Source organism: Scatophagus argus, chromosome 22, assembly GCF_020382885.2.
Source record: "Scatophagus argus isolate fScaArg1 chromosome 22, fScaArg1.pri, whole genome shotgun sequence".
Classification (NCBI taxonomy): domain Eukaryota; kingdom Metazoa; phylum Chordata; class Actinopteri; family Scatophagidae; genus Scatophagus; species Scatophagus argus.
Window position 1 is genome coordinate 7,541,796 of NC_058514.1, and position 14,070 is coordinate 7,555,865.

Genomic DNA, 14,070 nt, shown 5'->3' on the forward strand with positions numbered 1-14,070 from the left:
CACAGACACCCCCTTACATCTGCTTTATTCTCACCTGAGAATAAAGCTTTGAGCTGAATCCCACATGTCACCAGCACAGCTTTAAGAGAGCGAAGCTGAGCTCTTCTTCTTCTTCTTCTTCTTCTTCTTCTTCTTCTTCTTCTTCTTCTTCTTCTTCTTCTTCTTCTTCTTCTTGGAGCTTACTGATGGACCAAAACAATGTACAGGTGCTCTAATGCAGCAGCCATTAACGTGAGTGTATTTAATGTGCATACAAAACAGTGTTTGAAAACTAATTTCAGAGGAGTGTTGATGATGCTGCAGGACCTGTTCATCATCTCACACACACACACACACACACACGTTACGTACATTACATTACCACAGACTGTATAAATGATTATACGACTATCAACTCTCTGTGCAAAACAAATCCAGAAATCCAGTAGTGTTACTCGCAGCCATATTATGTATATAAATATACTATATATAATTGTATGACAAAAATATTTGACTAGTATGTACTGAATGAATGGCTGTCCATCCTGGGGAAATACATGTAATATCTCAGAGATATTATTACATTTTACATTTAGAAGCACCTTTTTTAACTGTATTTTGATGGCTTATTTGAGGCCATGATAGTCAGAATGCTTCAGCCTTTATTAATAACTGTGTAAACTCTGTTGGATGTTCATATTGCAGCAGTGTGCATGTCTATCTGTGTGTGTATCTGTGTGTGTGTGTGTGTCTCCCCTGGGACTTCCATAATGGACTGGGCTTCCTGCCGTGGGTTAAGGTGGCTGCAGGAATCGTCAAAAAACTGCTCAACTTAAAATATTAACAGGCGTAAAACACAGAACTCACACACACAGTCACATTAATGTGTGCTGATTTAATAAAGTTTATTGAAAATGCCAGGATGCCATGAAAGCAGATTTCATTCTGGTTAAGACTGTCAACCCTGGTGCTGTTGTTATCGCATTAATTGGACAGTGCACTTGTGGTATTTGCATGGCTGCAGATGCTTTGTTTCTCCCTTGGTGTTCTGAGAGTAAATCTGGGTTAACTTGGCTCCCTCCTCTCACTCTCTCTCTCTCTCTCTCTCTGCATGTGTGTGTGTGTGTGTGTGTGTGTGTGTGCGTCTGTCTGTCTGCCTGCCTCTGCCTCCTTGAAATCCACAGTAACATGGCCGCCCAAGTGAGTCAGAGGAGAAAACCAGAGACCACACACAGTGTCCCGGGAGCCCAGGCCAACACACACTCATTCTCACTGACACACACACACACACACACACACACTATCAAGAGAGACGTATGCAGAGCCGTTGTTAGAACTGTCACTTTTTCATTACACACAGTTGCTTTCACTAAATTCTAACATGTCACACCTGTGCCGTCCCAAAGGGTTTTTTTCACTCCTTCGTGCCATCAGATTCGATTTGTTGTTTTTTTTTTCTTTTTTTTTTGCTGAAGGGAAAATCCCAGAAATGTTAGCAACTACTGCTTTAAACTAACATAGAAAAGCCATGTTTAGATTGCGGACTTACGTCAAAGGGCTGTTAAACATGCAGGACTGTTTCTGCTCCCAAAGATTACAGGCATCAGGTTTCAGGCTGGGAACGTCTCTCACAACCTGAGTTTTCATTTGCCCGGCAGAGAAACAGGGTGGAGACGAGTGGCCGCGTCGGTTTATGCTTCCTCACAGTTAGACCTTTTGCCAGAAGGCGAAGAATGAAAATTTCTCCAGTCAAACGACAGCCCTTCTTTCGACCTACCTCCCTAAAAAAAACCCCAAAAACTAAATGATCTGAATTATCACAACAAGATTAAATATTGAAATTCACATCTGGAGACACAGAAATCCTGACAAAAACAGTTAATTATAGCCACACTTTCCTTTGGTGTCAAGCTTTAATTGGTACTGTATGGAGACAACGAGTAGAGTTGGAGAGGGTTAATTTTGTGTTTTATTTTGTTATAAATCTTATGATGTTTTCCTCGGCTGGAGAACCTCAGCCACCGTCTGCCCAATGACTGGTCCCGAACTGCAAACTTGGCCCATCAACAAAACAACGCTGCAGCACCTCAGGCGCTCACGCAAATGTTTTCTTCAGTGGTGAATGGGGAATTCCCCGTTCATTTTGTATTTTGCTTGAAAATAATTACAAAAGAAAAATGAAAAAGGAGGAGGCGAGAACAGGATTCAAATGATGCATACGGGACTGAGAATAGATGGAGCGCCACACAGCATGTGTACAGAGTCTGTGTGGTTTGGCAAACACGTATGGATAACAGCAGCACTGAGACATACGCGAAATCCAGCAGATCTGCAGCCATGCAGGCAGCCAGCTGAATAAATTGCGAGGAGGAAAACGACATCATGAGGTCATGTTACAATGAGAGTCAGACAATCGGTGCAAACATTATCCTTACAGTTAACTGTCGAATGAAACTCCGTCAAAGCATCGTGTACTCAAACATTTATTATACTGTTCTTTTTGTAACAGGGTTGTGTGCCATTTCTGCAGCCCAAAATCCTTTTGTTTTAAATGAACAGGTTTGTCTTCAAAACCACATACACTATATAGACAGAAGTATTGGAACACATCACCATTACACCAATGGGGACCAGCAGTTTTCTTCTGTCGGTGTTTTTAGCTCATTCATGCAGTAGAGCATTTGCGAGGTTGATGTTGGACCAAAAGGCCTGACTCACAGTCTCCGTTCCAGTTCATCCCAAAGGTGTTGGATGGGGTTGAGTTCAGGGCTCTGTGTGGGCCAGTCAAGTTCTTCCACACCAAACTCATCCAACCATGTCTTTATGGAGCTTTGCTTTTTGCACTGGGTTACAATCATGCTGGAATAGAAAAGGGTCTTCAACAAACTGTTGCAACAAAGTTGGAAGCATAGCATTGTCCAAAATGTCTTGGTGTGCTGAAGCATTAAGATTTCCCTTCACTGGAAATCAGGGGCTGAGCCCAACCACTGGAAAACAGCCTCATCCCAATATGTCTATGTAGTGTAACAACTGGCATAATGTGCATTCATGATTTATGTTCTTGAACGTACACACATTAACAGCCAAAAGCAGCATTTCTGAGCATACATACAACTTTTAAAATCAGTAAATGGTCGAAAATGCTCAACACCAAGGAAATGAAATATGCAAATATACCATACATTAACTGACACTCCTGTTTAACATTTATGATAAAAAAATAAAGTGAATGATAAAAAATAACTTAGACTTGAAAGACTATACTGATACCAGTTTGTGTTTAAAGGTCAATGATCTCATCGGTGCCCCCCCCACCCCGAGCACCCCCCACACCCCTGCCCCTGTTTTGGGTGTTACTACTAACTACTACTACTACTAACTAACTACTACTGTAAAGTTTGGTCAGTGCAGGCATGGTTTATGTCCAGTAGGCGGCGACAGAGTCCTTTTTCTGCATCTGTTTCCTTTGTGTGTGTGGACTTCCACCAGCTTGCCAAATATGTGAAAGCACAGTCACGATTTGTCCATGTGCTCCCTTAACATGCATCTTGTATTTCTGAGTCCACGAGCAGCGACGCTGAAGGCTCAGTCCAGGCAGGGATGACTGATGTTTACTTTTGTGATTCTCACTCCCTACCTGTTGGTGACAGACCTCATTTCTGGTGCCATTCATTACAATCAGGCGTGATCCGGCCTGTATCAGCTCCACGGGTCGGAGCGGTGCTTGAGGTTGTAGTTCTGCAGCTCAATCTGGTCTTTGATCTGGTTGATCAAAATCTGAGACAAGAGGATTCCAACCAGCTGTGAGAGGGAGAAGAAAACCCAACCAGAGGGTTCGCCAGCAGGTTTTGAGTTAGTCTCCATTCTTAAGAGGCTTTGGCATGATGTGTGTGCTGGTAAGTTTGCACCATATCCTACCTGCGGTATGGCCAGTCCCAGTGCGATGCCTCCCAGTAGGAACAAGTTACTGTGGATCCAGTTCACCAACTTGTCTATGCAGCCATTGGTGTGGATGTGATTCCCAGCTTCAATGTACTCTAATTCCTGCATGCCCTGCCCGCACATGGTGTTGATAACCATCTGCTAAAGTACACATGAGTTAAAGACAGATAAATATTTAGAGGTTCAAAAACGAAACAAGACAAAAATAAATCAGCGGAGTCTTGTAAAGAAGGCGACCTTGTCTGTGGATATGAGACAACAGGAGAAGGGGACAGAACAGCGCTCCCTGCTGGGGTTGTCCTTGTTGCAGTTGAAGTACATGTTCTGCGACCAGTCGGTGTACGTCACACCACCACAGCAGCTAAACTGAGGAAGCATAGGAGATGGAAGAGAAAAGAAAACATGTTAGCATGTGCGTGTAGACACAACTTTGTTAAGGCTGTTGCCCTGGTATTTATATTGAGCATGCATGATACGAAACGTGCATTTGGACTGAATCCCTACCTCTCTCTGACCAAAGTCAATGAGGTTTTGCAGATCAATATCCTCTCTGTAGTAGATGATGGCGTCATTGATCATTTCAGTCACTTTATTTCGAGCCTTGGCAGAATTTAAAACGGAAGCAAGTAACCCACAAAGACACATCATGAATATACAGACTGATGATGTTTTGCATCATAAAAATATAAGTTTTCACATCACATGAAGTAAGTTTATCAGCTAGGAGTAGTTTCATGGCAAATCTGACAAAGCCAAGAGTCCTGCTGCTGTCTTTTCTGTATAATACCAGAAATCTGACCTGAAGAGCTAACAAAATCACAATTATCACTCCCATCTGTGGGCAAATTCACAGCAGTTGCAGACAAAGACCAGGAGAGGACAGCGTTTCTCCATTCTTCACAATCAGAAAAGAACAAATTCAGCAAAGTTTACCCCAAGTGTGAATACAAATTTAGTACCTTTATTAAGGTGCATCAGCATCATTGTGAAGTTTCTACCTCTCAGACATGACTACATTTAAAAAACATTCTAATAATCTATATATGTTATAATGCATCTCAATAATGTACATTAAAAACAGCTAAAGATTTAGTACAATAAAAAAAACAGCTAAACAATATCAAAAAACAGAAATTAACATCGATGTTTGTGGTGACTTTAACCACCAACCTTTTATAAGTACTTATTTTTATGTTTGTGGTTCACTCAACCGTCATAAATGGAGAACAAGAAAAACAAATCCAAAAAAGTACATTTATGTTCTGACAGATCCTTTATATTGTTTGATTACCTTATCAGCAAAGATGAAGCCCAGGATCCCAGCAACCAGCTGCAGCATGAAGATCACTGTCAGGCAGATACAGAACTGTAAGGAGGAGGAGGAGGAGGAGGAGGAAGAGGAGGAGGAGGGGGAGAGAGACAGTTACAGCACTGTAAAAATGAACCTGTTTTGGGTTCAGATTCCATGAGATCCTGCCTCTCCATGCAAACTCAGATGTTACTTGTTACCTACAGAAAACACAAGAAAGCTAAAAATGACACTGTTACTAAAGACTGGATTTTTTTTACATTTATTATTAGAATGCTTAAGCACATTGCTGCATTCCTGCATTTGAGTTTTTCAAAATAAAACTTGCAATGTTCTCTTTACGGGTGTAAACACTGTTCATAGAGGCATCTGCCCCACCACCACTGTGTGTGTCTCCACACTGTTACACTGCAGGTCTATAAACCAGCTCTTCACAGTTCCTCTCATCAGAATATGTTCAGGTCTGACGTGGGCGAAAAACTCTGGACTTACTGTCTGCAGGAGGCAAATGTTTTCTCGCAGGGAGCCCACACACCCACAGAAAGTGATGATGAACATGAGGATCCCCACAATCATCAGCATTACAGCGGGGTCCACCGACAGACACGCCAGAGCTGCCTCTGAGAAGAAGAAGAAGGAGAACAGAGGGGTTCAATGACTGGTGGTGAACAGAGAAACTTTGTCTTTTTTTCTTTATTTCCCCTCCAGTTTTCCCCACTGTATTGTATGGTGAAAGTGGTAGAGACACACTCAACTGTATGAAGGATCATTTACCTGCATGTTTCATCACGCGGGCATACACGCCGATTAACACCAACACCAGGGAGATTATCTGAGGAGAACAAAGGTTTTCCAAGATTTCTTCATGATTTGTGCATTATAAAATACAGATGGGGCGTAATAAAGAAAATCCACACATCACGGTATGTAAAGAACCTTTTTGTGTGTTTGTGCTTGTCCAGTTCACCACAACACTTTATTGGATAGAAATGACAGACAAGGCTTTAATAGCAGAATAAAATCCCCTTTTATATATATTTAAAATAAACAAAACACTTTACAAGAACCAAGACCTTGACAGCCAGGCCAAATCAGTGTTAAACTAGTGGAGCACAATTTCATTAGAAATGCAGATGCAGCAGATCCTGGCAGCAATCTGTACCCTTCCCTAAATAATAAAGAGCCTTTCACTCAGAGTTCCTCTCGTGTCTCAATAGAATAACAGGCAGCCCTCAGAAATACCCTTCCCACCCTGAATGCAGAGGATCCAGTTACCACAGACGCTGCACCCTCTTGAGGTGGGAGGGCAAAGTTAGATTTGCGTGCCCGCTTTTGTAAGGGTTCGCTTTCCCAGTGAATAAAGCAGACATGGTGGACACATATTGTTCTTGTTCAAATGTAACAGTTTTGTGAAAGTGAAAAAGTGAAACTAAATCGCTTGCTGTAGTGATATAACTGATTCAAACATTTGTTTCATCAGCACTGTACCAACTCACCAGACAGCTAAGCACCAGGATTATAAGAAAATGTGGACTTTCTCTGACGTTTGCTTTGATTATAGACAATCTAGACTAGAAACCCATGCATTTGCAGTAATAGTCCTACACAGAGCACATTTTAGCCAGAGGCAACACAAATGACAACAACACATTCCATGTTGAAGGGCTTCAAGTTTTTGCACGGCCTAATCTTGTTTGTGCATGGCCAGAAGTCATGTTCACAGCTTAATCACGACTGACACACTCATACGGGTTTGTCTGGAAGATAAAAGAAAGGGTTACATCGACCTAATGACTTCTCAGATGTTCTTTGACACTTCTAGTGTCTTCAGTTGATTCGAATATGTTTCAAGTCTCTTCTTCTGTCATTTTTACTCAACCAGAAACAACGACAACAGCAAACTCTCCTTACACTCCGCGAAACTGCAACAAGTTTAATCTGCAGCAGCAGATCTGATTTAAAATGTTGTAAGTCAGAAATCTCCTTATGCTACAGTCCCTAAGCACCTAATAGTGAGACCCAAGAATATGAACTTTGGTTTGGTTTGGTTTGTTTGTTTGCAACCCTCTGCTGTTACTTTTAACCGAATCCTTCACTTTTTAACCCTGAAGTTGTGCAATTATTAACATTTAGAACAACAAGTAAAACAAGCAGTCAAAAAAAAGAAAAAGTTAGTGCTTCTTGGCAGGTGGGTATTTCGTGAAAGGAAGAAGCCTGAAATAAAACCACAGCAGTTTCGCTCTGTTCTGTTTTGTAATGTAGGTGTTTTCCTATTGGCAGCAATAGGTGCGGGCCAGACAGGCTCTGAGATCAGAATCTGCTGGGACAAACGTCAGATCTGAAAGGTAAAACTAAAACTTGGCCTTTGTCCAGTGGCTGAGCAGATATGTGAATAGATCGGCGATGTATATTCACTTCCCTTCTCCTGTTTCCTGGATACTGTTTCTTTTTTTTTTCTTTTCTTTCTTTTTTTTTTTGGAAAACACCCCAGTTAATGAATAACCAACTCAAATAAGGCAGCGGGGGGTGCCCAGTTGTCAACTAACACAAACACAAAGAAAGAAAAACAAAACACCTTTAATACATTTTACTTTGTTGTTAATATAAACTTTACCAGAGAGCAGATTTGATTGGCCAAGGAACATACACTGAATATCAATAACTAAGTAAGTAAATAAGTAACAGCACAAGAAATACTTACCCAAAATATAAAATTAAACATGAACAGCAGATACTTGACGACTGGACTGACGAAGGTGAAGTCCTCATCATATCCAGGTGCGCCTCTGCGTCTTCCTCCCATGGCGACGAGTGTCCCGGAGTTTCCCAAAAGAGCTTTAAGCAGTGCGAATAAACTAAACACTCGGAGGCATAAGGAGGACGATGAGCTGTCGGATTTTCCTCAGAAAACCTGAGAGGACGCGCACAGTTACAGTCAGGAGCGACAAGCTGCCGCCGGCGCAGTCCGAGCAGCACTGAGCAGGCGTGAAAACGACTGAGCTGGGTGTGTTTTCACGTCGCGTTTCACTTCTGTAAAGGTGATCATATGATAGAAGCTGCAGCAGGAACTCCTGAAGTTAAAAGAAAAGCTCACACGACAGACCGTGTGGATATTTTGCTTTCATTTCTCGTGCCAATGAAATGCCAAATTCCGTACATAGTATTAGAATAGAATTTAAAATGACCTCATGTGGAACTTGTTTGAACAGTTTATTTTATCCTTATAAGTTATATTAGTTTTATAACAGGTTACATACCTAGTGTCGGGTTCATTTAGCTTTAGAAGAAGAAAAACACACAAAACATTTCATCCTTTATTTTATTAACATTTCAGATTTGTAATCACCAGATTTGCTTTTCATGAGGCAGAATTGGTATGAAAAACTGTAATCTGAAAAGTTACGAAAACTAGTGCAGTAAAAAAAGTACAATATTTGGCAATGAAATGTAGTGGCGTAGTAAAAGTATCAGCAAACAAAAGAGCACCAAAATGAAGTAAAAGTACCTCGAATTTGTAGCTACTAATGTAATGTTTTTTGTCTGTTTTTAATTACATTCCACCACTGTAAATTGTGTATTTACATTTAAGGGGGTATTTTACAGTGTCTAACCTCACACTACTCTGACTGGCATCAACAGTTTTTAAAAAGTGGTTCAGATGTAGGCTCACTATCACTATTTTCTTGACACTTATAATTGACATTTCTCCCAAAATACACACGAAAGACAGAGACTGCAGGGCTGATGTGGTTGGTTGTATTAGATTTTGTTTTTAATCCATTGTTAATTAATAAACGCACGTATAATCAGGGTCAGGATATCACAAAGGAATTACACGTGCGCCATCTGCTGGTAGAATGTGCTATTTCCTCGTAAGCACACACAACCACCTGCATGTGACGTACCGATTAGCTTACCCTTTCTTTCTTCCTTCCATTCTCTCTTTTTGGTTTTTACATTTTAGTTTATGTGTCATTGCTTCACAAAAGACCGCTGAATCCGTTTACTCCACCGAGTTAGTGTGTTAAATGGCAACGAAACAATCGAATGTGCCATCCTTTATTTTGAAGGAATACTCACGCGACACTACAGTTTAATAACATCCGTTTTACCCGGAAGTTACAAGCGCATTTCCCTGCCCTTTAAAATGAATGCAAAAGCAGTATTTTGTTCATAGTTTAGACGTTTTAAAGAGAAGAAATGGCGTGGAAAAGCAAAGGTTTGTGTGATTATTTATCTGGCAAGAATACTTAGGCAGTCATTTTACCAAAACTGAAAAAATAAAATTATTCATAATGTTAGTATGCTAACATTAGCTAATCCTCTGAGTCGCGATCAGACCCCCTGTAATGGTTTGCATTTGAGCCTCCTTAAAAACAGCTTCTTTAAGTACGCTTGTCTCAAATGTATTTTCCAGGTTCCCCTCTTCCTCCGACTTCCTTACACCTCCTCGTTTCTCCATTGAGACTCATGTCTGCATTCGTGTGGCAAGTAGTGCAGCAGCACCGTGTGATGCAGTATGACAAGTTGGTGGACTTCATCAGTTTGGCGACAGAGCTCGTCCCAGAGCTTCTGAGTCCAGGTCAGAGAGCTCAGCTCATCCTGAGCCTGAGAGCAAGGGTGAGGAATTACTCTTTCTCTTTTTCAACCTAAATTTAAATGTCAGTCATGCCAAGATGATACTTAATGACTCGTGATTGCTTTTCTGTCTCACTTTTGGCCTGCTGCAGCTGATTCTCGAGCTGTGTCGTGGTGATGGCGTCGCCAACCTGCAGGCCATCCAGAGACACCTGGACAAAATCCACGCCTGCAGCGCTGAACTGAACTCCACTGATCAGATGGTGAAAATTCATAGCTGCCCCCACGAACAAACATGGACAACAAACATAAATTTAGAAATCCAGAGTTGCCAAAATGAATGATCTGTACCACCGTTATTGTTGTAACTGATGTAACCTTTTTCATACAAGCTGATGATGAACACATAAAATTGAAGTGAAAAGTAGCTGAAACCTTCCTCAGCTTCATTACTGTCCACTTCCTGACAGGCCAGTGGTGAAATACTGAAGACCTCGTACACCAACTTTGCCAGCCTGGTTCAGAACCTTTTGAATGTGCCTTTTGAAAAGGAGTTATTCTTCCAAGTGAGTCCATCTATGAGAAGTGCTCATCTCTTAAAGAGCCTCACCAACCGTGTACAGCAGTCATGTATTGCTAATCTAAAGCTCTGACTGTTTTTCTAGGAGGTTTTCCCTGCAAAGTACGGCTCTAACTATGACCAAAGGCTGCAGCAGCTGGTGTTTGAATTTCTGTCCAGGTTGGAGCAGCTACTGCCCATACCAGACCTGCAACAGGTACTAACAACAGGTCACAATTTTATTAACTGTTACATGTACAGAAATATGCCATCAGAAAAATAATTAAGTTGATACAATTAGCATAACACATCACACAGTCTTAATTCTTGTATTTCAATGTGAAACCAGGAAGAAATTGTTTAAGTGTGTTATTTTTCCTGTGACAATCTTGAACCAAAGCATCAAACGGTGTCACCGGGTCTTTGTGCTTTTGCTTTGAGGTAAGACCGTGACTGTGGTTTCACATGCCAGCCTGCATCTTGTTGGTCTTCCCTGTGTGTCTCAGACAGCAGCGTGGCTCACTGACACAACATCTGTGTCAGAGGAATTAGGACAGCATCTGTGTGAACCCTTCGCCCTGAAGACCCTGCTGCTTCATCACAGACAGCTGGGGACGCTCAGCTCTGGTAAGTTTAACGGAAAAGAACTGAGAAACCGAAGGAGTTTTCCCCCCCATTTTTTCTGGTTTGTTTCCTTCCTGCTGTCTTGCTTTGCTCACTTGTTTTCTTTTATTGACCACAACTTTGACTTTTGATATTCAGGCAAGTCACACTAATATGTAAAATGGTTATCGCCTCTTCCTCTACTACAGCTCCTTCCGGCAGCGAAGAAGATATCCTTTTGTCCTCTTTGGCCCTTCCTGTTTCAACTGGAGCGGATAGGTTCACTGAGCATTACAGTGGGGACGATGATTATGACAATGAAGAAGACACCTTGACATTGGAGGATTTAGAGGAAAACTCAAGTCAGAGCTCAGACGTCACTGCAAATGATTGGCTGCCAAAAAGGGCATCAGGTTAGACAAAATCAGCTGCAGCAGCAGACCAGAACTGGTCCAGAATCTTATTTTACTAACGCGTTGCTCTTCCTGCTGTTTCCAGGTCGTTTGTCCTGTTTATTCATCTGCCCTCAGTGTTCGTACGCTCACCGCACAAAGAGGAAGGTCCAAAAGCACATCCAGAGTGAGCACCACATTAAAGCTGACATTCAGAAGAAACTCTCTGTGAAAAAAAACAGAGCAAAGACTCAGCAGAATAGTAAAGACGCTGAAAAGAACAAAGTAGGGGGCAAGTTGGAGAAAAAGAGGAAACGGAGCCTTCAAGACAGTGTTGAAAAAAAGTGGAAAGACACGCAAAAGAAGGACAATGTGGAAAACAAGGAACGACGAAGACGGAAAGAGCCCACGGGGGAAGACAAAAGGTTTCTGAGTACTCGACTTGTGACCAAAAACTTCACAGAGGAAGAAACCAAATGTTTGAAGTGTGAAAAGGTTTTTGAACATCCGAATCAAGTGAAGACTCACGTGAAGCTCCACAGCTTCCCGTACTGCTGCACCCAGTGTGAAAAGGGATTCACCAGCCCGTCTGGCTATTATCAGCACCAGAGGCTCCACAAGAGGGGACGGATATTCATCTGCAGCCAGTGCAAAAAGGGATTCCTGTGCAGCTATTCCCTCAAGCAGCACCAACGGCTGCATGAAGGCCCCAGCAGCCTGTGCACCATCTGCGGGAAAGGCTTCAGCAAAGCAGGCATTACCAGACACATGCAGATGCACAGAGGGGAGAAGAATTACTTGTGCACCACCTGCGGGAAGTCGTTTTTGTCCTCCGGGGAGCTGCTGCTGCACACTCGGTCTCACACGGGCGAGATGCCGTACACCTGCACCCACTGCGGGAAGGGCTTCTCCAGCAAGAGTCACCTCAACGTCCACACTCGCTCGCACACGGGGGAGCGTCCGTACCTGTGTTCAGAGTGCCCGAAGCGTTTCCTCACGCTCAACTGCCTCAAGAGACACACGCTCAGCCACAACGGGGTGAAACCGTTTAAGTGTCCCAACTGTGAGAGGGAATTCTCCCAGCAGGGGAACATGAAGAGACACTTGGCAACTCATAAACTTGACACATGATGTTTCGATTTCAGTGCTGTTGTTTAACCTTATCAAGTTTTTTTTTTTTGAAATCCAAAATTAATATGTTCACAAAAACCTCAACAGCTATTTGCTGTGTAAATACCCTCACACACGGCTGAATTTGTACATACAAAACCTGTGTGTATCACAATGGAACATTCAGTCTTTTGTCACATGCTGAAGAAAAAAATAGCTATTAAATCTATTTTAATTCATCAGTTTAGGGTTATGTGTGAGTTTATAACATACAATAACTGTGAGCTTTTAAGCATTTATATTAACCAGTAAATGTCCCCAGACCTCAGTACAGACACACTGGGTTCCACCATGAGTCTGAGGAGGTTTTATGGAGAGGAAAAGAGAATGTAAGAAGGGAAAGTGAAAAACACAGCTGTAGGAAATGCAATTTATTTGCAATTTTTTAATAACATCATTCCTCAGATAAAAATGCAATGTTACAGGAATATACATCAGATATTAATTTAAAACTTGCTTTCAAGGGACCATACAGTCTAAATATACTTTTTCCTTTTTTTTATTTACTGGTAGCGTGCGTTATAAGCAAGACAGACTCTGTCACCAATGACAGACTGACAAGTTACAGATACAAACTGTACATTACTTATTTACAAATCAACTTTTTGTTTGGTTTTTCATTTCACTTTTTATTGAAAATAGGAGTAGAAAAAGTGATTGAATTAATATTCTGATTTATTTGATTTGTATTCTTTCCCTTTCTAAAATCTAAAATGAAATGAATGAACAGTAACAAAAAAAAACCCAAGAGCTCTCCTTTAGAAAAAAAGAAAAGAGAAGCAGAAGAAGAAGAAGAAGAAAAATGGGTGCGTCAACCGTGAGACCATGCAGTCGTCAACACTGAGGAAAGCAAATGATGTTGGGCCAGAGTCACTTAGCAACCTCAGAGCCAATGAAATCCCTCCCAAACGAGGGGGCGTGGCTTATGTTAAAGAACTCAATTACAAAACAAGCCACCTGCCTCCAAAGCTACCGCAAGTACAATAACACGCTCTAGTTCATTTTTTGACCATAAATAGTGCTGTTATTAAATACTACACTTAACAGTAGCGTCACTACTAATATTACAACAAATTGGTCTCTCTGCAAAAAAAAAAAATAATCTCCAAGATTAACGACAGACTTCAATCCCACAGAAAAAGAATTAAAACAAAAAAAGCTCAGTCCTGTCAAAGGCCCTTCAACACTTTGCATGAGTAGTGAACTAAGACTATGAACATGATAAGACACTACTGACCAGTGGAGAGCAGAGCCGCACAGCCCTGGCCTTCGTTAAACACACTGAGCCCCGCAGATAGCGTCAGGACGGCAAAAGGCCGGGAAATGTGGCTGACGCCTGCATGCGTCGTTTCCACACCAGCAGTAACTCACTGAAGAAAACACTGGGAAAGTACGTGACACTGCCGATTCTCTCAGGTGGGCCAGGTCGTTCATTATAGCTGCACCTACGCGCACATGCACACACACACACAACCACACACACACACAGGCATACAAGACCTGTTTGTGGTCAACTGTGGCTTTTGTTAGCCAGAAGA

General features: G+C 41.8%; 2 protein-coding genes across 6 annotated transcripts; one reads left to right on the top strand and one right to left on the bottom strand.

The window, feature by feature from the left end:
- Positions 1 to 3,015: 3,015 nt before the first annotated feature.
- Positions 3,016 to 8,060, bottom strand: tspan33a (tetraspanin 33a). Of its 2 annotated transcripts, none has more exons than XM_046379150.1 (8): positions 7,932 to 8,060; positions 6,005 to 6,062; positions 5,723 to 5,850; positions 5,213 to 5,287; positions 4,426 to 4,521; positions 4,159 to 4,287; positions 3,898 to 4,059; positions 3,016 to 3,780 (listed from the first exon to the last, which is right to left on the bottom strand). In XM_046379150.1, exons 1-8 carry the CDS (start codon positions 8,031 to 8,033, stop codon positions 3,679 to 3,681), a joined length of 852 nt encoding a protein of 283 aa, XP_046235106.1. In that variant the 5' UTR covers positions 8,034 to 8,060; the 3' UTR covers positions 3,016 to 3,678. The 2 variants fall into 2 exon arrangements, with proteins under 2 accessions (XP_046235106.1, XP_046235105.1); XM_046379149.1 differs by having other exon boundaries at positions 3,898 to 4,062.
- A 38-nt stretch (positions 8,061 to 8,098) lies between these two features.
- On the top strand, positions 8,099 to 12,714 carry LOC124053717 (zinc finger protein 2-like). Of its 4 annotated transcripts, none has more exons than XM_046379146.1 (8): positions 8,099 to 8,234; positions 9,648 to 9,850; positions 9,961 to 10,071; positions 10,279 to 10,374; positions 10,474 to 10,584; positions 10,814 to 10,994; positions 11,180 to 11,383; positions 11,469 to 12,714. In XM_046379146.1, the coding sequence occupies exons 2-8, from the start codon at positions 9,701 to 9,703 to the stop codon at positions 12,491 to 12,493; spliced, it is 1,878 nt and encodes a 625-aa protein (XP_046235102.1). In that variant the 5' UTR covers positions 8,099 to 8,234; positions 9,648 to 9,700; the 3' UTR covers positions 12,494 to 12,714. The 4 variants fall into 4 exon arrangements, with proteins under 4 accessions (XP_046235102.1, XP_046235103.1, XP_046235100.1 ...); XM_046379147.1 differs by having other exon boundaries at positions 8,138 to 8,268; XM_046379144.1 differs by lacking the exon at positions 8,099 to 8,234 and adding an exon at positions 9,181 to 9,449.
- Positions 12,715 to 14,070: the final 1,356 nt, after the last annotated feature.